Here is a 22,662-nt window from a genome sequence, read left to right as displayed (position 1 = left end):
TAACGTATAAGCCGTGGTTGGCTGCCCATAAACGTGCGCCATCCACAGCATGGCTGGACCCTCATTCATATTGGCTACAGCACAGTGCGGCCTCTGGTGCCCACGTGACGAATTTGAGGGCAGCGATTGGCTGCGTGCTGGCGGCAGCTGAGTTTGAAACTTTGAAGGTGTCTGTTGGTTTCCGGTTTTGCTGAACGGCTCGGTGAGGTGAGCGGGTGATATACTCCGTGTGGGGACTGTACTGTGTCCGGGTGATATACTCCGTGTGGGGACTGTACTGTGTCCGGGTGATATACTCCGTGTGGGGACTGTTATTGTGTCCCGGTGATATACTCCGTGTGGGGACTGTACTGTGTCCCGGTGATATACTCCGTGTGGGGACTGTTATTGTATCCGGGTGATATACTCCGTGCGGGGACTGTTATTGTGTCTGGGTGATATACTCCGTGTGGGGACTGTTATTGTGTCCGGGTGATATACTCCGTGTGGGGACTGTTTATTGTGTCCCGGTGATATACTCCGTGTGGGGACTGTTATTGTGTCCCGGTGATATACTCCGTGTGGGGACTGTTATTGTGTCCCGGTGATATACTCCGTGTGGGGACTGTACTGTGTCCCGGTGATATACTCCGTGTGGGGACTGTTATTGTGTCCGGGTGATATACTCCGTGTGGGGACTGTTATTGTGTCCGGGTGATATACTCCGTGTGGGGACTGTTATTGTGTCCGGGTGATATACTCCGTGTGGGGACTGTTATTGTGTCCGGGTGATATACTCCGTGTGGGGACTGTTATTGTGTCCCGGTGATATACTCCGTGTGGGGACTGTACTGTGTCCGGGTGATATACTCCGTGTGGGGACTGTACTGTGTCCGGGTGATATACTCCGTGTGGGGACTGTTATTGTGTCTGGTGCAGAAAGGTGACTATGCCACTGTTTTTTCGATCATTTATTATTTGAAGCACCATTTAAACATTTCTTCCTACTCCGTCAGAGTGTCCTCCAGTAGGCGTATGTGGCACCCCAGGGGTCCGGTTGCCACAGTGGCATTGCCTCCCTCACAAGAGGTGATGCCATGCCTGGAAGCAAGCAGGGGTCCCCTAGTCAGGTATATTAGCATGCAACACTTTCCTGGCTCCAGACCAGCAAGGGGAGCTCCTCCCCTTAGCAACTGGGATCTGGAGGCGGGGTTAGTTTGAGTTAGTGAGAGGAGTTGAAGACAGGACAGCGAAGAGGAAGGACCTGGGGAGTGGAGCTGCACGGCAGCTCACCCCAGATGGGAGCGTAGAAGAACCGGAGTCCGAGGTTATGGGGCACTGAAGGCCCAGCAGCAGAAACCGGAGGGCAGATGACTGCAGGTCTCCTGGCCCCATCAGACGCCCAGAGGCTCAGCAGCACCATAGGGCCCAGCACTGCACGTAGGAGTGACACTCCAGGAAGGCCTGAGCTGCCTGCCATACGGGTGAGCACAAAGACGTTTTACTCAGGGACGAGGGCCACAGCACAGCTACAAGCAGCAGGGCCAAAGAGATTAGCGCAAAGGGAAGGCCTACAACTTCACCTGGCGAGGTGGATTCCCAACTTGCTTCCAGGCCGCCCAGACCTCTAGTACCCGTGCCCCGGTCTGCTTAACAACTGCAAGTAAAGAGAAGAGGAAACTGCCATTAAGTTGTGGACTGGTTATTATCTGCGCCATCTCCTGCGCTACACTGCACAGCAACATCTATAACATCACCATTTCCTGCCCTGGAGCTAAGCTCTGCCTGTGGAGAGCTGAACCAACTCTGCTGAGTCACCATCAGCTCCAGTGGATCTGCACTGCAGCGGTGGGCCCATATAACCGCATACCATAGGTGGTGTCACGAACATTATATAAAAACTATATTCCCTTTTCTTTATTCCCCTTTTATTGACTGCCCTGGGTCACGGACCGGGTCACCGCCACTGTGACATCCCCTGCACTGACCGACCCGCCACCGAGTACCCTACGGCCCAGGGGGCACGTCACGTATATGCCCAATAATGATGTCCGACAGCATTGACACAGTCTGCACCATTATAATCAATGGCCTCACTGAACATGGGCAAGAACACAATGTGAAAGCACCCTTTGATCGGACCACCCCTTTAAGTTTAGAAGCATTGCACTGAAGCTGGCCTGGATCGCTGGAGCATGATGTTGGCTCCTAATCCTTGCAGGCTTCAGTTCCCCTGCACTTCTGATGCTGCAGAGGCAAAGCTGTGTGTGAGAGCGCACGGTGCAGACCAGCATCGGGGCGGTGTGGACGTCCACAACTGTTAGTCAAGCAGAAATTAGGGAGCACGGCGCTCTTGCTTCAGAAAATGGGTAGCGGTAGGTGAAAATCATGTCTTGACTGTTGGTTATCTCACACCATCCAATATTACATGTTAGGCGATACATCATTGCCAGACGCTTATCTTCCAGGAAGCTTGCATACCAAATGCCTGTACGTTCTTGGCATCTGTGGCACATGTTGGTACTGTTCCAAACTCATTAGTTCGTTGGCTTAGAGCGCTCACTTTAGATGAGCTTTCCAGCTCTATAGAAAGAAATCTACTGAATATGGTATAGGTGACAGAGCAAAAACGGCTGGAAAAAAATCCACATACATGTATAGTATATAAAAATAGAATCTTTATTGAAATATTAAAAATATAGGGAACTGGTGGCAACGAAGACTGTGTACAAATTAAAACAGGCCCTGCGGTCCACCCAGAGAGCACAAACAATATGATATGAAAATACCATTAGAATATCAGTGCATGGTTGAAATCAACTTATCCACACCCCCTCAGTCTATATCCATGTATTTCTATACAGACTCTAGAGAAGGCATGCAGATATTATTACCACAGTGTGCAACTAGTATAAAGCGTCAGTATATACCTCAAATAGGGAGACCACGGGGTAGCAAGCTCACCAGGTGGGCGCATGTTTTGAATGGTATAACTATCGCTGGTTGTACTTTCCTTTTAATTTCCCTATATCATTTTCTGGTCCCCTGCCAGTCGTTCCTTACGTGACATGTTACCAACAACCTCACTGTCGGTGCAGGCGCCAACACACATCCCAGCTCACTACGGCAATGTTTGCTGTGCCTACAGACTTTAAGGAGGGACAGTTTTTAAAACCCTCATTGTCAAGATGAAGATTAATGTTCATATTTTTAAAATTCAGGAGACTCAATTCCTTTTACAATCATCATTCTTAGGCATCTTGGTAATCAGCATGGCGCCAGGAAAGAAAAAAACCAACCGAGCACAGAAGACCCGGACTATGAAAAATGAAAAGCTGGCTTCCTTCATTAAAGATTTTGACAGCCATGGTAAGGATGAGGGGCGATGTTCCAGATCACTTACAGCTGTATGTAAGCCTAGAGCTTAGGCAGTCGGAGCCTGTTCTCCATGTTAGATACCATTCTGCCATGGCACATTGAGACGTGAGCAAGGATAAATAGATTTTTTTTTTGCTTTAATCTTTCCCTTCCCCAGAAACCGCTGTTACCATAGGGGTAATATCAGCTATTGCAGCTCACACCTATTTACTTAACTAGCAATTGGCAAAAATACCAGAGCGAGTCCATGATTACGAATACAGAAATAATATTCTACCCATTGACAGGGTTTGTTACAGTTTTCTTATGGCCACTTATTCATTCAGGAATGAATTGTGTTCTGTAGGTTTATGGCTCGTTGCCTGATGTTCAGCTACTATGGCATCAATATAACTCAAAGGGAGCCGGTCACTAGATATGTGCTGCCTACATCACGGCAGCATGAATCGGAGCCTGTGTGTGCGATTACAGCCAGGATTATTTAACTTTGAATGCTCTTGCATTTAGGGAAATGTTAGTTAACAAAAAACCTCCGGTTGATTGACAGGTCTCTCCCAACGTGCACGCATGGGAGAGCCTTGTCAATTAACTGGAGTGGTGCGGGGAGAAGTGGGACCTAGGCCTGCATCAGACTAGTCCAGTCTCTCTATAGTCCCCGGCCCGCTCTTAAAACTACATTTTCTCTGAAATGCCAGAGCATTTCATTGTAAGGGCTCATGCAGACATCTGTAGATCTCTGGCCGCAATGCGTGGACTGGCCAGGGGTGTCCTGACCTGAGCTTGACAGCCTCACAGAAATACAGGAAGCTGTCAGGTTCCGGTTGGGAGGCCTGCAGCCTCTCCGAGATCAGGCCCATTTGCACGGACATCTGCATGAGCCCTAAAACATACCTGGCTGTAATTGTGGAGTTGGGCTCTGATTCCTGCAGCCAACGTTCAGGCGGCATTAATTGACTGACAGGTTCCCTTGTGGACTTGTAATTGAAGACAGGCTTCCGGAAGATGTGCTGCTCTAAATGTCCTAATTGCTCATTTCCACTCCCAGTCTTGTGAAATTCTGTGCTGGAAACCAGTATCAAAAATTCTGTTGTTTTTTTTTTCTTTACAGTCAAGGCGATAGTAGAAGAATTGAAAGCCAAGACTGTGAGCATTCTAAAGGAAGTGGATAGCGTATACAATATTGAGCTCATCAAGCTCCCTGTGGCTGTCCGAGAAATGTGCTGGCTTGATTACTTCGGTAAGACTCAGTTATTGTGATTCTTCTCACTGGATGTTCAGGCTTTGTGCTCCTGTGATTCTTGTAGGGGAAGACTTTACTATTGAGCCACCTGAATCTAAATCATGGACGTCTAACCATAAACTGTAGTAATTAATTCTCTGTTGTAATTTTCTCAGAACTGCTTATAAAAGCCGGTGATGTGATTGTATGTCATGGGGAAAACATCTGTCCTGTGCTGCAGATGGATTTCAGCCTTTGCATGGTCATGGCTGAAATCCATGATATTGGACAAAAGCACAGCATGCTATATCCCCAGCATTGCCTGCCACAATATCTGGTTCCCGTCTTCTTTGCTCAAAGCATGTGACATGGATGTGTTCATGTGAATGGTGCGAGTACAGTGTGTGTGTAAAGCTGTGCTGTACACATCTGCTGTGGGTTTACACTCTGATAATCTGAGTGCGCTGGGTATTGCAGCTTTACAAAGAGTCATTGCTGATTGCACAGGTATACACTGCAATGTAAATGGTGAATCACAATGTCCCTTTCACATTGCTGATTGTCACAGATATTGAGAATTAAACCCCAAAAATCTGATGACCTACCCTTCTAAAAGATTATCAATACTATCATTCCTTTTGAAGTTCGTCAAGATTCATATTTACTAGTTGGAATATCGATCTATAATTGTTTCCATTGTTAAAGTGGCCTCGACTGCAATGATGCATAAAATTGTTGATAAACTTTCCGATTGCTGGGAGTGAGAGCGCCGTGGCAACCAACGATTCCGAGAACAGGGGCTCGGAAGAGCCGCAGATAAATGGAGCGATGGTCGACCATGTAATGCCACTTCATTCTAATAGGAGTGCCTAAGACCAGCCAAGGGAAGCAGTAGGCAGTCTCTGGCGTAGGGTGTAGCATCTTCTGAGTTTTGGGGTGCCAGTTAATATTAACGAGAGCTAATTGATCTTTAAAAGGGGATTTATTATTAACAGGATATTTACAATGACATATATAAGGGAAATCTAACTAAGGGACAAGGGTACAATGAAAGGGTAATAGGAGAGGGTGGTAGGAGGTGGGAAGCAGGGCTGTGGAGTCGGTAAGCCAACCACTCCGACTCCCTCATACATGGCTCATGTTTAAGTAATAAATTTACTGTAGCACAGATTCATCTCAGCTAAAAGTTTGACTCTTCAATCAGAAATAGGACAGACATTTATAGGACATTTCATAACTTTCCCAAATTCTTATGAAAATATATTCCCCACAAACTGCATTGAACTACTGTGCCCAACTTATATATTTTAAGAGTCGGTCCATTTTATACCAACTCCACCAAAATGGGCTCCGACTCCACAGCCCTGGTGGGAAGAATGTCTAACTAGCTTGATGTACTACTTTTATATAGTGAGACATGGCCCATTCCTGTAACACTTCTACATAATAATACCATCCAATCAGGTCAGTCTTTTGAGTTCTCCAGAAACATGCACATGGCTGCTGATGCAGACACTTTCCCGCAAATGGCGTCCTTGTATATAGCTAAAAGGTCATTGTGTCAAAAAGGCCTGAGGACCTGTTCAAATTCCATTTAGGCTGGAGGCAAGATGTCAGTCAAGAACATTGGTTTGTAATCCAAACACCACATGGGTTATGTACCTTCCAAGAGGCCAGACAAGATGTCCATCTCACATGTAGGTGCTCAATTGTCTTCCTGTCTCACAGGTTTTGCGACTTCCCCACGTTCCCAATGATCATATATTTATTATATATCCACTGGTAGATGATTAATGCTTATAGGACAACCCTTTTATTCACCAGAGCCACACTCTTGCCCATATAGTCATATTCCTGTCGGGCATCATGTGATAAAGCTTAGTAAGAAAGTCTTATCCTGCTCTTCTAATGGAGCGTTAACTTTTTCTTTTTTCAGCAAAAGGAGGCAGCATGAAGGTTTTAGAGGCAGCTGCAATGGTGAGTGAAATACAAAGTCTGCAAGTGAGATATGTCTTGTGATTTTTCTTTCTTACTTCACCCAGTGGGTGGATACAGTACAACAGTTTGGTATTCTGTATATTGTTACTACCAGTACTTGGGCGTAATTGAACATGTATTGATAGCCTGTCATGAGAATGTCTATATAGAAAGAAGGCTATGACTAAAGCCAGATGCTGGCCATTATGTCTGATATTACAGTAAAAGTTAGATCTTCATGGTGTTATATAGCAAGGCCAGGTATGACTGGGCTAAATCCTGGCACTGCAGGTCTTAATTAGATGCACCTGGCAAGCTTTAACTAGAAGCCAGGGCCTGTGGTCACTAGAGGTGTCAGTCTGCTGAATGAAGAAGTCGAGTGTGCTGAAGCTGGTGAGTGTCCAGCCAAAATGTGAGCTGTAGCTAGGAGAGACAAGCCAGAGTCTCTCTGATTGGAGACTGCATGGGTCAGCTAGGAACGCTTTGCAGAATAATGCGTGGAAGCTGCAGCTTGTTCAGTGTGAACTGTGCCTGGAGTTGAACACTCCTGTTTGGCACTGGAAGCTGCTAGAGCTCAGCTGAAGGTGATTCAGAAACATGTTAGGACCGTTTATTTTGTATATAAAGTTTGCTCTGGGAGAAAGTACAGTAATCTGTTTGGGTGAGCCCGCACTGACATATGTACCTGCTGAAAGAACGGTTTATTTGCGGTTATACCTTTGTGCCCAGAAGAGGCTCCTTTAGTAGCTCCTGAGTTCTCATTTGTATCTTCTAGAATAGAAGTTGGTAGCAGCTTGTCCTCGCCTCCCTTGCAGGCTTTTACAAAGTGCTGGAAATAAAGTTTGACAATAATTAAGGTTGATGCCGGCCAATTATCAGCTATTATGATGGGGCAAGCTAATTTTACTTATAATGGATATAATGTTCCTGCCACGCTCAGGCCAGATCTTAAGTTATAATGTAACTGCCCTAAAAGCTATTACAATCACACATTACTTGTCTGAAGTAATTAGCGTTCTTTAGATAAACCTGTTATCCTTTCACTGTAAAGTGTTGTGTTCGCCAGGCATAGCCAATTAAATGTCTTTTCATTGGACTCTAAATTAAGGTTTTGGGCGAGAGTTATTGTGATTAAAGCCCTTGAAGTGTAGGTTATTTTCAGTATTTACAGTGGTTTATTGTGTATGAGGGATATAGCTTGCCGCGTCTGTTAGCGTTTAGGGTTCAATACGTTCAGCAGGGTAAATCTAATAAATGGCTGCGATAAAAACACTCACTTGTGTTATCATGGTCTGTTTGCTTCAGGTGAATGCGGACATGGAGCAAGTAACAGCAAGCGTTAGTCAAACTCCTTTTAAGCCGGCCAAGAAAGGTCAGTATATCCTTTATCCTAAAAATGTATTCCTGCACAAATTATTGACCCGTCCCACCTTGTTAGTGAGTTAGAATTGCATTCTAGCATGATCTATATGACAGACGTTGAAATAGGGGTTATCCCAGAATGTAAAGGTGTGTTTCTTCTCCCCTCTCTGGAATGCTGATTGTTCCATGTCTAATGAGCATGTGAATGACCTTACTTGTGTGTTGGTCCTCCGGTTCCTAAACTGCTCATCCTTTGAGCAGTAATAGAAGTGGGGTAGTCCTCCATTGCCACAGTGACTACTGGTTTAGCCTGAGAAACTTCTTTTCCCAGAAGCGAATGATTCCCTGAGTATGCACGATGTGTGACTTATGCTCCATTCACATGGCTGTGTGTCACGGTTCAAGCACGGGCTGTGATGCACAGACTGGCCGCAGGTCTTCTGACCTGAACTCGACAGCCTCATATACAGCCTGCGAGGTTGTAAAGTTTGGGTCAGAGATCAACGGACAGTCCATGTATTACAGACCATATTCAGGCCATGAATACTGATACTGATGTGTGAATGCAGAATTACTCTTCACATGCTCGCCTCCTGCTGTGAGACAGTGATACCAGACAAGCCCTATCTTGCTACAAAGGAAAAGAGAACTTCTATAGAAGCATGAGGCCCTGATACATTATTGTATATGCACCTATTTATTTTTTTGCTCAACTCTTCTTTTAAGCTGCACCTATTTTAAGTTTTTAATTTAGTCGTCTTTTTTTTTTTTTTTTTTCCCAGCCAATTCATTATTTGCCCCAGAAGTGCTCTAATATCCCCCTGAAGTGAATTTTTAATTTATTAAAAGGGAACTTGTCATGTTCCAAATGCTATTAACCTGCAGATATAGGATTAATATGCAGGTTAATAGTGTTCCGAAGGTGTCCGGCTACTGGCAGGAAAGTAACTTGATCCCTCCCTGCAGCCTCATGCTTTCAGTCTTGGAGGTGTGGCTTCAGTCCCCACCACTCAGTGAATAGTAAGCTGTACCTGTAACCACGCCCACACACTGACTGACAGCTGTCTCTGCAGTGCATCAGTATAGAGCAGGCTGTCAGTCAGTGTCAGGGTGCGGTTACAGTCACCAATCGCTATGTATTTAGCGGTGACTAAAGCCACGCCACTGACTGAAAGCCTGAGGCTTCTGGGAGTAGTAAAGTTAATTCCTTCCCAGTAGCCAGGCTTTAAATGGAGCAGTCACACAGCTTTGGAACGCTATTAACCTGCAGATTAACCCCATATCTGCATGGTTGATAGCATTTTTGGATATGACTGATTCACTTTAATTATTTGTTCGCTAGAAATTTTTGTTCAAATGTTAGCATTGTATTTTAACAGATCATGCGACTTTTTGCTCTAAAAAGTTGCAAAAAAAAAAAGGTTAGCGACAAATAAAGAGCAATTTTGTTTTGCGCAAATTCATGAACCTACATCCATTTTGAAGAATTTGGTTCTAAAAATGTCAACAATTCCCAAAAAGACTAAAAAAAAGTGATAAAAAAAGCAATTGACGAATTAGACCCCAAAGGTCCATCTCCATATGCTAAACTAGCCTAATAGAACTACTGGCAGGCGTAACCAGTAGACACAAGGTGGAAATATCACGATACCATTGGGGTACTTTAATCAAAAAGAATATGCATGCATTTTTGCAAATAGGATATATTTGCAGATATTATTCACTTTTAGGGAATATTAAGGCCATTGTTTTGATTATGGCAATATCAATTTAAAGGGGTTGATCCATTAAATATCACTTCCAGTTTAGAAATCCTAAATAAGCGATGCTTTATTTTAAGGGATTGTCTTGTGAAGTCTTACATTTATTTAGTTTAATGCCATGTGCGTGTGCAGCTAATGAGCTGAGCGCTGCTGGTCACTCGTGCTCGCTCACCGTTCTGCTATCTGCCCAGCGTACTGCTTCTGTAAGATGAGTGACTGAGCACTCCGCTTAGATGGGGCTGCATATTGCTATACACATTGATTTGCATAGAAAAGACATTCTAGACTGGCACGTTATCCCTATGAAGTTTTCAAATCAATGTACAAAATATGTAGTGACTCTTTCCTACCTGAGCGCTCATTGCACTCCTTCACAAAAGATGACCATTCAATTGCGAAAAAATGTTCCGTCTGGACAAAAACCTGCATTGCCCTGCTTATTAAAGAAAAGCACAACTGCCGTGTGTGTATAGGAGCTGTAATTCCGAGCCAAAAGGAAGCTGAGAGAATAATTACTCTAGTTTTTGTGAGTATATATGTATATCAAAAGAAATACCTAATGGATCGTTTAACGTCCGTCCTAATACTTTCCTCTGATATTTTAAGACATTCATCCAACATGTAATGGATTTAATAACCTACAAAAACTCTCCACCAATTAATTACTAAACTCCCCTAACAAAGCTGAAGATATAACCGAAAAAGAAACGTCTCTCTAATAATATAAATATAATGAAAAGAAATCTAAATAAAGAAAGACATGAAGGGGATATCTGAAGCAATATAATAACAATTAATTAAATAGTCAAACAATACATGTATGTCTTTTAGCAGACTTTTATATATATATATCAGGATATAGATGAAGACTACAATCAGTCAGAACAATAAATTCCTGATAGAGACCACTAGTTCTCCAGAAAGATGGCCTCCCAGCAATTGTAATGAATAATATTGAGAAACCTGGTTTTATAATAATGGATGAGAAGTTCTCAAACTAGGCACACTTGTTCAGACAACTAAGGCTGCATAGATACATGGGTATCTAGGCACTGTGAGCCCATATATGCAAAAGTATGTCTGAACGGGGTTCTAAAGCACCATGTCGTAACCTAACACAACCACGGGTAGCATGCATATTATACATAGTTAGAGAAAGCATATGAAATACACGACAAATATAAAGATAGTGACACTGGTTCAAGAATAAACAAATACAATGCATGTCAGAAGTCACATGGAATATGCCACCGATAGCCAACAGGTCCCATGTGATAAAGTGCATCAGCAGAACGTCTACAACAATGATGGTCACCTATAGACCTGGTGAATATAAAGTCACTGGAGAGAGACACAAGTGGAGGATGCAGAAGTACTGGATTTAAATTGTGTAGACCTGCTAACAATAAGTTATATTTATATATATATGTGTGTGTGTAAATTTTATATATATATAATTTTTTTATATATTTTTTCTTACTTATCGCTACATACAGCAAAGAGAAAGGCTAACTCTATTGAAGAAATGGTGGAAAATATTCCAGTGTCTGCCGTAGTGAAACCAAGAACAAATGTGAGTTTTCAGTGTTTAATGCATCCTTTGTTCTGCACAATGAAGGTTCCTCAGAAAGCGTGGGGTGCTTGTCTTTGGGTAAAAGGGGCCAAAGTCCACCAGCAATAAATGATTTTAGTGGCTAGTAAAGTGACCTCTCTAATGCATTATTCTCTTGCTGCATGTAATGGCTGAAATATACAAATGACTTTTCAATGCGTAATAACAGTAACTGAGCAATAGTATGACGTTTTAAGCAGATTGGCTAAACCATTCTTCGCCATCACAAAACCATCACTGAGTCCTCACCCTAACATTTTCTTTGTACATCAGTCTGCCATGCATGTACACCAGTAATATAGTGTTTTGTGACCTTTTCAGAAACCCCTATTTAAAGTGAACATATTTATTTTCAAGTTCCCTGCCAATGGTCTGTGGTCTTTAAGTTGTCACTTGCCATGTTTTGTACACATAACTCTCACAGAGCAACCAATTGTTTCACTATATAGGGGTTGTCTCATGCTGTGTCTTCAAGAGCACAACACTCTCCTTCCTCTCAGCTTCCTGCTTGCCTGGGGGAGACGCTGTGCTCTCGATGTTTGCCCCAGTGGCATCGTTGAGCCTCTGGACTGAATTATGTGTTCACTTGCTGCAAGCAGTGATAAAAGCTTCAGAGCATCGCTTGTAAATGCTGTGCTCCTTGCTTCAACTGGCCATCATTGATAGATTAAGGAGGCTCCTTAACCTAGGCAACGAGCAGCAAACTAAAGAATTAAAAATCCATCCTTTTTTGAGAATGGTGCAAACAATTTTTTTTTTATTTTTGTTTGAAAGGTTTAATAATAATAATGCAAGTTACTAATCCATTCTTTGCTGTATTATATCAGGCTAAGGCTTCCACTAAAAGAGTTGTCACTGGGAGGAAAGCTAGAATTTCTGCCGCAAGTACTACTACAAGGTGAGTATGGTCAAAAAAATCCTGGTATGTACCGTATTTTTCCTTTTTCCGTCTATAAGACGCACCTAGGTTTTAGAGGAGGAAAATAGGGAAAAAAATGTAAGCAAAAAATATGGTCATGATGTCCTGTTATGGGGGAGGGGGTCTGCTGCTGACACTGGTATTGGGGTAATGTCTGTTAATATCCTCCATCCTGGTATGTATGGCCCCTCCTTCCTGGTATGCATGGCACCCCTTGAGCCCCCATCCTGGTATGCATGGCACCCCTTGAGCCCCCATCCTGGTATGCAGGGCACCCCTTGAGCCCCCATCCTGGTATGCAGGGCACCCCTTGAGCCCCCATCCTGGTATGCAGGGCACCCCTTGAGCCCCCATCCTGGTATGCAGGGCACCCCTTGAGCCCCCATCCTGGTATGCAGGGCACCCCTTGAGCCCCCATCCTGGTATGCAGGGCACCCCTTGAGCCCCCATCCTGGTATGCAGGGCACCCCTTGAGCCCCCATCACGCTGCCCACAAAAAAAAAAAATAAACAATCATACTCCTCCAGCGCTGTCCAGCTCTGCTGCCGACACTCACTGTGTGAGCCGCGCATGGCGTCCCTGCCATGCATCCTCACAAAGTGTGAGACGCTGTGCTGGAATAGTCTCTGCTCTCCACGCCGGGACTGTGTGCGTGGGGGGCAGTGACCATTCAGTCTCTTCAATAGCCGGCACACTGTACCGCAGCGCGGCTCCTGCTGCCACTCTGTGGTCAGTGTGCCTGCTATTAAAGACCATGGATATTCACTATAACCCATGGGAGTGGGTTGTAGGGAATGTTCATGAGCTTTATTAGCGGGCACACAGACTGCAGAGCGGCAGCAGGAGCTGCGTTGCGGTACATTGTGCCGGCTATTAAGAAAAATGAATATTCATTGCTCTCCACGCCCATGGGCGTGGGGAGCAGGGAATATTAATTTTCTTTAGTAGCGGGCACAGCGTAGGCTGCAGCAGGGGGCTGCTGCCTCCTGTGACACGCTGATCCCCCTGCTACCACTCCCCCACACCCACCACCACGAACAGCCATGTATATAGTATTCAGACTATAAGACTCACCCCCCACTTTCCTTCAAAATTTTGGAGGAAAAAAGTGTGTCTTATAGTCCGAAAAATACTGTATAATATTCCAAAAAGAGTCCGGACCAATGAACTATAAAATACAAACAACAAAGGGCAGCACTCCCATTTCAAAAAGGTGAAAAGCTATCAATTCCATGGTCATGGACACATGCATGGTGTATATGGACTTACAATGAAAATAGTTTTTCACTTTTTTGAAATGGGAATGCTGCTATTCTTAATTGCTGGTATGTATAATAGTTATACTTAAATGGGAACTGTGCTTTTGACAAAATTTGCATAAGTCAATAGTACAGGAAAATAGAAGAAACTTTAAAGGGAACCTGTCATGTAAAAAAAAAATAAAAATGCTGTTAATAGTGTTTTGAAGATGCCCAGCGCCTGCACTGAGAGCCCCACTGCAGGAACTTTGTTCCTCCCGGCAGCCTCAAGCTTTCATTCATAGAGGGGCGGCTTCAGTCACCGTTCAGTGATCAATGGCTATAACCACACTCCGGCACTGAATGACAGTCGGCTCCAATGATGAGCTGGCTGTCAGTCATTGCCAGGGCATGGTTACAGCCACCGATCACTGAGCAGTGACTGAAGCTACGCCAGGACACCTCTGACTGAAAGCCCAAGGCTGTCGGGAGGAATAAAGTTAATTTCCCCCTGTTAGCCGGAATCTAAGTGCTGGCGCCGGGCATCTTCAAAATGCTATTAAACTGCAGGTTTATAGTGCTTTTTACATGACAGGATATGTATGTTATATTCTGTTGTTTAAGTGTTCCCTTTATTTTTTTGAGATATATATATCTCTTGAAGCTCATCAAGAGAATGCCAAGAATGTGCAAAGCAGTCATGAAAGCAAAAGGTGGCTACTTTGAAGAACCTAGAATATAAGACATATTTTCAGCTGTTTCACACTTTTTTGTTAAGCATATAATTCCACATGTGTTAATTCATAGTTTTGATGCCTTCAGTGTGAATGTACAATTTTCATAGTCAAGAAAATACAGAAAAATCTTTAAATGAGAAGGTGTGTCCAAACTTTTGGTCTGTACTGTGTGTATGTGTGGACAGACACAGACCTCAAAAAAATAAAGGGAACACTTAAACAACAGAATATAACTCCAACTTCTGTGAAATCAAACTGTCCACTTAGGAAGCAACACTGATTGACAATCAATTTCACATGCTGTTGCGCAAATGGAATAGACAATAGATGGAAATTATTGGCAATTATCAAGACACACTCAATAAAGGATTGGTTCTGCAGGTGGGGACCACAGACCACATCTGAGTACCAATGCTTTCTGGCTGATGTTTTCGTCACTTTTGAATGTTGGTTGTGCTTTCACACTCGTGGTAGCATGAGATGGGCTCTACAACCCACAGAAGTTGCTCAGGTAGTGCAGCTCATCCAGGATGACATATCAATGTGAGCTGTGGCAAGAAGGTTTGCGGTGTCTGTTAGCATAGTGTCCAGAGGCTGGAGGCGCTACCACGAGACAGGCCAGTACACCAGGAGACCTGGAGGGGGCCGTAGGAGGGCAACAACCCAGCAGCAGGACCGCTACCTCTGCCTTTGTGCAAGGAGGAACAGGAGGAGCACTGCGAGAGTCCTGCAAAATGACCTCCAGCAGGCCACAAATGTGCATGTGTCTGCACAAATGGTTATAAACCGACTCCATGAGGGTGGTATGAGGGCCCGACGTCCACAGGTGGGGGTTGTGCTCACAGCCGAACACCGTGCAGGACGTTTGGTATTTGCCACAGAACACAAGGATTGGCAAAGTCACCACTGGCGCCCTGTGCTCTTCACAGATGAAAGCAGGTTCACATTGAGCACATGTGACAGACGTGACAGAGTCTGGAGATGCCGTGGAGAGCGATCTGCTGCCTGCAACATCCTTCAGCATGACCGGTTTGGCAGTGGGTCAGTAATGGTGTGGGGTGGCATTTCTTTGGAAGGCCGTACAGCCCTCCATGTGATCGCCAGAGGTAGCCTGACTGCCATTAGGTACCTAGATGAGATCCTCAGACCCCTTGTGAGACCATATGCTGGTGCGGTTGGCCCTGGGTTCCTTTATTTTTTTTTTGAGCTGTGTGTGTCTGTGTGTCTGTGTGTCTGTGTGTGTGTGTGTGTGTGTGTGTGTGTGTGTGTGTGTGTGTGTATATAATTATTATTTATTTATTTTTTTTCTGAAAATTCTGCTTCACTTCTTCCCCTGGCTCATTAACTCACTATCCACTGTGAGGGAAAAGAATAGCTCATCTCATTCTCACGGACAATAAATGCATTTTTTTTTTTTTACCTTATCCCAGAGCAGGATTCACATCTACACTGATCAGTATTACTATATAGCAGGGGTGGGAAACCTCAAACCCGCGGGTCATTTACAGCCCTTGATTTCCTTTTATCCGCATCCCCCGACTGATTCCCAGGTACCACAGTTCTTGGGCTGGCAGCTGTATTTTTTCGGCCGCCGGCCCTTTAATTTCTTCTTGCTCTGTGAGCCGACATATGCAGTGTTCACTACTGAACACTGGGGCGCGAGCAATGAAAGATTACGTCCTGACACCAGTGCAGGAGTCAGGATGTACTTTATGGGCGCAATTCTTGTTCGATTTGTATGACCCCTGAAGGATGATATAAATATCCAAATGGCCCTTGGCAGAAGAAAGATTCCCCACCCCTGGTATATAGTGTCATCTATGCTGTGTGCTATGTGTATCTCTGTGTACTGTGTATGGGACATGTCACGGCGGCTATTCTCCTCCCACTAGCTCAGTCAATTGCAAATTAGTGATGCATTTACCCTTCTGCGGGCTCTTAATCGTATAATGGCAAAATACAGTGTTGCTCATGTATGTACACACGACTGCTTATTCTGAAAGCTTACATGAAGGTGTATATACACCATTTAAGATTGGTGTTGTAGGGCATTAAAGAAATGTTAGGAAAATATATTCAGGTTCCTTTACATCAAACTGCCCGCCAATTCTAGGTGAGTTATGTGCAGATTTGGCAATAAATACATTATCGCAATGTCCTAAACATGAAGGAGAACATTAAACATCTAAAATTGTTCCAATTTCATAGACCTACATCAGTTGAGAACATGAATGCAGTCTGAATGGTTACTTTAATTTTTTTTTTTTCTGACCATATGAAAATGTTTAATACTATTTTTATTTTGCAGAACAAGTAAAAGAATCCGTGCAACACCCGCTAACAGCAGTCGGCTAGACTCCTCAGTGGTGGGAAACACCCCAATGATCACACCTAAAATTGACACCAGGTAATTAAGATTCTACCACTTCTTACAGCTCATTAGCAAGGTGCGGCATCCAGTGATGTGATGACATTTCAACCTTCGTTGTGGGCAGCTTTATTCCCTCGAACAGCATGATTAGATTACTGCTATATAGTAATTGTGATCTCCCACCTGATCTTACATCAGGCATGGAGAAACTAGTACATGCTGGGCAGAACAGCCGCCAAGAAAACCATATAAATTTCATAAAGCTTTGTGCCTGTGTCCAATATTAAAGGGATTCTGTAACCAGGTGTTTGCTACCTCATCTGAGAGCATCATCATGTTGGGGAGAGACCCTGATTCCAGCAATGTGCCACTTAGTTTACTGTTTCCACTCTCACCTTTTTCTGTTCACTATGCATAAACAGCTGCAAATCAGTAGGGAGGGGGGGGGGCATAGCTGGGCAACCTGGTAGCAGGCCAAGTAGTCCTCTAGTTATAATCTCCTGCAGATAACAGTGATTTTATAAAAACAGTAAGCAGCCCAGTAAGTGATACATCGCTGGGATCAGGGTTTCTGACTGTACATCATGCTGCTCTCAGATTAGGTAGCAGAAACCTGGTGACAGCTTTTCTGTAATAGAACAAGAGCTGCATAGAGTTCAGCAGATTCTAGGTGAGTATTAACAGATGTAGAGAAGCTGTTGAACCATGAAGACTTGAAGCCTGATTTATCAGTTGCGTTTTTTAGTCACTTTTCTTTGTCTTGTTGTATTCGTTAACCTTTTTGGTGCCAAATTCTTGAAAATGACACGTGTGATTCATGAATTTTGTGCAAATTTTTATTTTTTCTTTACTGGCTTGCGTTTTTATTTTTTACATGGCAAAAACCTGGTGACAGATTCCCTTTGAAAAGGACCCCTCTCCAGTTTGAGCATGATAAACTGGCCACATCATGGATCAGTGGCTGCAGAGCATAGTAAAATGTAGTTTTACATAAGAGATATTAGGTTATCAAGTTTTAGGTTGTAATTTGTTATACTTCTACAGGGCGTTACCACTGATTTGTATCTGGGGCCGTGTACCTCATCCCCATCCATGAGGGTGACCAATCCTTACCAGGAAGTGTCAGGCAGGGGAGAAAAGAACATGCCCTCTTCTTCTCCCTCATCTCTGCTACTGTGCAGAGCTGAGATATGTATCATTAAAAACCCTTTTACGTCTCATTTTACAGCAGTTAGTGTGGAGGGGGGAGGTTAGAGCTGACACAACTGTGAGATGAAGTCTGGAAGTGTTGGTAATGATGCATAGAAATGAAAAAACTGACCAGCACCTCCAAACAGAATAAGTGAAGTGTGAACAGGTGCAAGCTGTCACAACTATTCAATATAACCAAGAATTTTGCGTTGTTGAGCATGCTTTTACTTCCTAAAATATATGGCACACCAAGTGACTTTCCTAATTCTTCTAGAAAGAGTCTTCGTTTATGCAGTTTATTGGCGTTCCTATCGGGGTTCATTTCACGCCATGAAACAAATGCATTGTAGACAGATACATCAAGAATGTTATAAAATAAAACCATTGGCCACCAATTGGTTTTGCGTCTTGTGTACGTACCTATTAATTGATCTAGTGTATCAATTGCCCCTCTGGTGGAATTATAATCTAGTATCTGCGGCTTTTCGTCATCTCGAATACATTCTGCATTGTCATGGTGCATCGTGCTCTTCAGAATGACCGGTTTGTGCTTTTTTTTGGGGGAATGTAAGAAACCACTGTCGTATCTCCAGTAATGTACAACATCTCTTTTACCAAGAATACATTGTGACAGTTCAGGCTTGCGTTTTCTTACGGTGTCCAGCATTGTAAGTTTTCGTTTTAGCAACAGCTGCCCCAGTTGGTGCAATGTGTAAAAAAAAAAAAAAAAAAAAAAAAAAAAAAAGTTGTCACATTTTGTCCTCTTAGTCCATACATCAAATCTGAAACGACTTGCATTCCCTGATCATCCTTCTCAGGTTTTCCTCTAGGCTTTTTTCCTGCATATACCTGAGCGTTTAGCGCAGGGGTCTCAAACATGCGGTCCCTGGGGCTGCTTAATGCGGCCCGCAGGCACTGGAGCCTTTGTAATGATTGTGGCCTGGTCCTGAGGGCCGCCGAAGTCGGTGATTCTTTTCAGTTGAATGTTCTACAAGTTAGGAAACTAGCATGGGCCGTTACTACAAGATGGGGACCAGGCTGTGCACATTACTACAAGACGGTGATCAGGATGTGCACATTACTACAAGATGGGGAGCGGGATGGGCACATTACTACAAGATGGGGACCAGGATGTGCACATTACTACAAGACGGTGATCAGGATGTGCACATTACTACAAGACGGTGATCAGGATGTGCACATTACTACAAGATGGGGAGCGGGATGGGCACATTACTACAAGATGGGGACCAGGCTGTGCACATTACTACAAGACGGTGATCAGGATGTGCACATTACTACAAGACGGTGATCAGGATGTGCACATTACTACAAGACGGTGATCAGGATGTGCACATTACTACAAGATGGGGAGCGGGATGGGCACATTACTACAAGATGGGGACCAGGATGGGCACATTACTACAAGATGGGGACCAGGATGTGCACATTACTACAAGACGGCGATCAGAATGAGCACATTACCACAAGATGGGGAGCGGGATGGGCACATTACTACAAGACGGCGATCAGGATGAGCACATTACCACAAGATGGGGAGCGGGATGGGCACATTACCACAAGATGGGGAAACTACTACAAGAATTACTATAAGGTGCAAATTGTAAGAAAGAAAAATCACTGTGGCCAATTAGGGGACACAAAAAGGAAATAAAAATTGTAAAACTGTAAACTTGTAAAAACTATAAAACTGTACCATAGCCCATAAAATGAATGCCATGTAAAAGAATAAAATAAAAAGCCAATAAATGCTCAAACAATTATCCAAAAGGTGTATAGAAAAAACAACATGGTATCATTAAAAAGTTCACATCATGCAAAGAATGCGGCCCTTCAAATTCACATTTTTTCTATGTGCGGCCCATCTACTTAGCAGAGTTTGAGACCCCTGCGTTAGAGCGTATGAACTGCTGCTGTCACTTAGTTTCCATATCTTTATGCCGTACTTTGCTGCCTTACTCGGTATACATTTTTTGATCGGGCTCCTACCTCAGAATGCCACAAGTTGATCATCCACAGTGACGTTTTAATCGGTATTGTATAATTTTGGAAGAATCTCTATCCATTTATTCCAAACTTCTCTAATAGCGACTAGTTATTAGAGAATTATCTGATGTTAGCAGAGGACAGTTTTCCTGCCTGGGCAGAAGGCTGCAAGTGCCACATTACATTTTTGTTTTTAGGCTGAATTGCTTGCTTTGGACTAGTTGTCTCGGTATCGTGCCTCATCAGATTTAGCTTCAGAATTCTCATAATCACTTTCCCTGCCACTTATGTGGTCCTCATCTTCAGACACTTTCTTCAGTTGGATATCTTCTTCAGAATCTGAGGCATTGGCAAGCTTTTACAATTTATCTTCACTCAATGGACGTCTTTACCACATTTTTATCCAACTTTCCAATAATGGACACTCACGACTTTCATGGGGTAAAATCAGCGTTCTGGAATAAAATAGTAATATAAATAAACAATAATAATTATCACAGCAAACAGTGTAGCAACAATAAGAGCTTATATACTACAGCAAAACAGACCTGCACTCAAAGCCCATCTATCTGCAGTAAGTTGCAAATGTATCGAGTGCACGGACCTGCAGGAACGTGAGAAATCGCTAACTAATACTAGATGGAATAGATAATCCACAATGATATTATAAATAGTTTGTGACTGAAAATATGGCGGGAGATCTGTATAAAACACTGTCGGGTCATATTGACCCGAACAATCCGTATGTAACAATCATTATTTCATAAAAAAAAAAAAAAAACACTCATAAGAACACCTATCCATAAACAAAGTTCCCCAACCATGATTTGCAGATCCTCATAATAATTAATCTGCAGCTTCATAAACTTTTTTTCGGGTCAAATATACCCGAACAATACTGCAGTGTATACAGAGCAGCAGCTGTAATCGTGCCTCCAGCCCTGTCTGACAGCCGGCCCCAATGCAGAGTCATTGACAGTCAGGGAGCGGAGCAGCTTGGTCAGGAGTTGAAGAGGAAAATGATTAATGCAGGGACAAGAGATTTCCTGTTTCTACATGGAGCAAAGAAAAGAGAAGAATTAGCTGGGTGGAAAGGCAAAATGAGTAGGGACGAGTAGACCTGTGTATGTTCAGATTCGACCGAACTTTAGTCCAAAGTTCGGTCCGGGTACCAGAACTATACCCGAACTTAAACCTGAACTCCATAGAAATCTATGAGGACCTAAACTTTGGAGCTGGAAAATCTCTCTCCCCTCCCCGAACTGTAAAATGGACTTCCATGAGAAGTCTGTGTTTGGAGTTCAGCACCAGACACTAGGTGTTCGGGTTCTCTCATCTCTAAAAATGAGCAATTGTAAATACACAGTGATATATAATAAGATGACTGCATTATAATAAGAGGATAAAAACTTATGGGAGTGCTTCTTTAATAACACTATTTTTGTTTTAAGGGTATTTAAAACTCCAGCACTTCGAACACCTGCAATGCAAGAACCGGTCTATACCTTCTCAGCCAATGGCAGTCCTTTAGCAGGAATGAGTGACTTGTTCATCAGTTTACCTGCAGAAAATGGAACGGTAAACTTTAACTATGTATGCATCTGTTGCTGTGTTGCCAATAGAATTGGTCTTGAAACATTATTTCTCTGCTCACAGAATATTCGTCTGACTGCTGATGACATGGATGCTATAAACCTGCGCAACCTAGACCAGAAAGCATTTGAAAATATTAAACTTTTATCAGTAAGTATGTATTTTTTTTTTTTATCTTAAAGGGCTATTCATATGATTGAACGTCATCCCTTATCTTATGGATAACTTTTGCTGCTTGCTGGAGGTCTGACTCCCCACTAAAGAACCATTTTGAGAATAACCTTTTAAGTTTTTTAATAGTTTATGTAATAGATATAGTACAATAAAATCATCTAATGTTTTGTTTTGTTTTTTTCTTTCAGAGTCGCCTGGAAAAAATCTGTCAGAAGCTAAAATAAATGTTACCTTTATTTTTTTATTAGTTTTGTTTTTTTGGACTGTTTTGAGAATACTGCTGGAAAAGCTTCCTTTTGAAGGAAATTGTTTTTTGTTCAGTTTTTTTATAAACATATTATATTGGTTTCCACAGAAATTGTTGATGTTGCCATAATCAACTTTTCTTCCTAATCAGTGGCAGGCAGTTTAACCCATTACAACGGGAATTAATTTTTTGCTTTTGAATATATCAATCTTGTATAAAGTCAACATTTTTCTCAGCACTAGTGATGAGCGAGCACTAAAATGCTCGGGTACTCATTACATGTTTCCGGTGGTCTGCAGAGGGCCTAAAAATTGCCCAAATCGATGAGAACAGTGCTCAAATGACATGGGAACAGCATGGGGATGACTCCTGGAATCATTTCTGACTCCCAGGTCACTGCTGTCAACAACCGTAGTCAGAGGTATTACGCCACTTTTATGGACTCACAATAAAACATACAAAAACGAAACCAAAATGGATTTTCCTGGGAAATATATTAAGGGTAATGACTTGTATATAAGGCAAAATAAATAACCAAAAACAAAAATGCTCCTCCACACCTTGGGCTATGTTCACATTTGGCCTTTTTGCACTTTTACATTTGTTTCAACCAAGACAAATGCATTTACCGGGAAATGTCATTTTAACATTTTACAACCTTATCTGGCCATGTGGTGTATGACATGGGAACAGCATGGGGAAGACCCCTGGGGCTGGAAGCATCTGACTCCCAGGTCACTGCCTAAAACTGGTCATCTCATCAGACGTGATCCTATACTATAATACTGCAGTAATAATACAGACATTTTTGGCAACATGACAAATCTTAAACTCCATTAAAAATGGACAATGTGTGTTAAGGGCGGGGAAGTGAATGTTATGGTGATAGTGCACG

General features: G+C 43.1%; 1 protein-coding gene across 1 annotated transcript; it reads left to right on the top strand.

Moving 5' to 3' along the window:
- The first annotated feature begins 63 nt into the window (after positions 1-63).
- On the top strand, positions 64-21,878 carry CDCA8 (cell division cycle associated 8). Its single transcript, XM_073665888.1, has 11 exons — positions 64-207; positions 3,235-3,348; positions 4,466-4,594; positions 6,513-6,553; positions 7,859-7,925; positions 11,175-11,251; positions 12,118-12,188; positions 16,493-16,591; positions 21,205-21,331; positions 21,410-21,496; positions 21,709-21,878. The coding sequence occupies exons 2-11, from the start codon at positions 3,252-3,254 to the stop codon at positions 21,742-21,744; spliced, it is 831 nt and encodes a 276-aa protein (XP_073521989.1). The 5' UTR covers positions 64-207; positions 3,235-3,251; the 3' UTR covers positions 21,745-21,878.
- Positions 21,879-22,662: the final 784 nt, after the last annotated feature.

This window comes from Phyllobates terribilis, unplaced genomic scaffold, assembly GCF_046119375.1.
Source record: "Phyllobates terribilis strain yellow unplaced genomic scaffold, ASM4611937v1 Scaffold_2__4_contigs__length_985480577, whole genome shotgun sequence".
Classification (NCBI taxonomy): domain Eukaryota; kingdom Metazoa; phylum Chordata; class Amphibia; order Anura; family Dendrobatidae; genus Phyllobates; species Phyllobates terribilis.
This window is presented reverse-complemented; position numbering and strand designations above follow the sequence as displayed.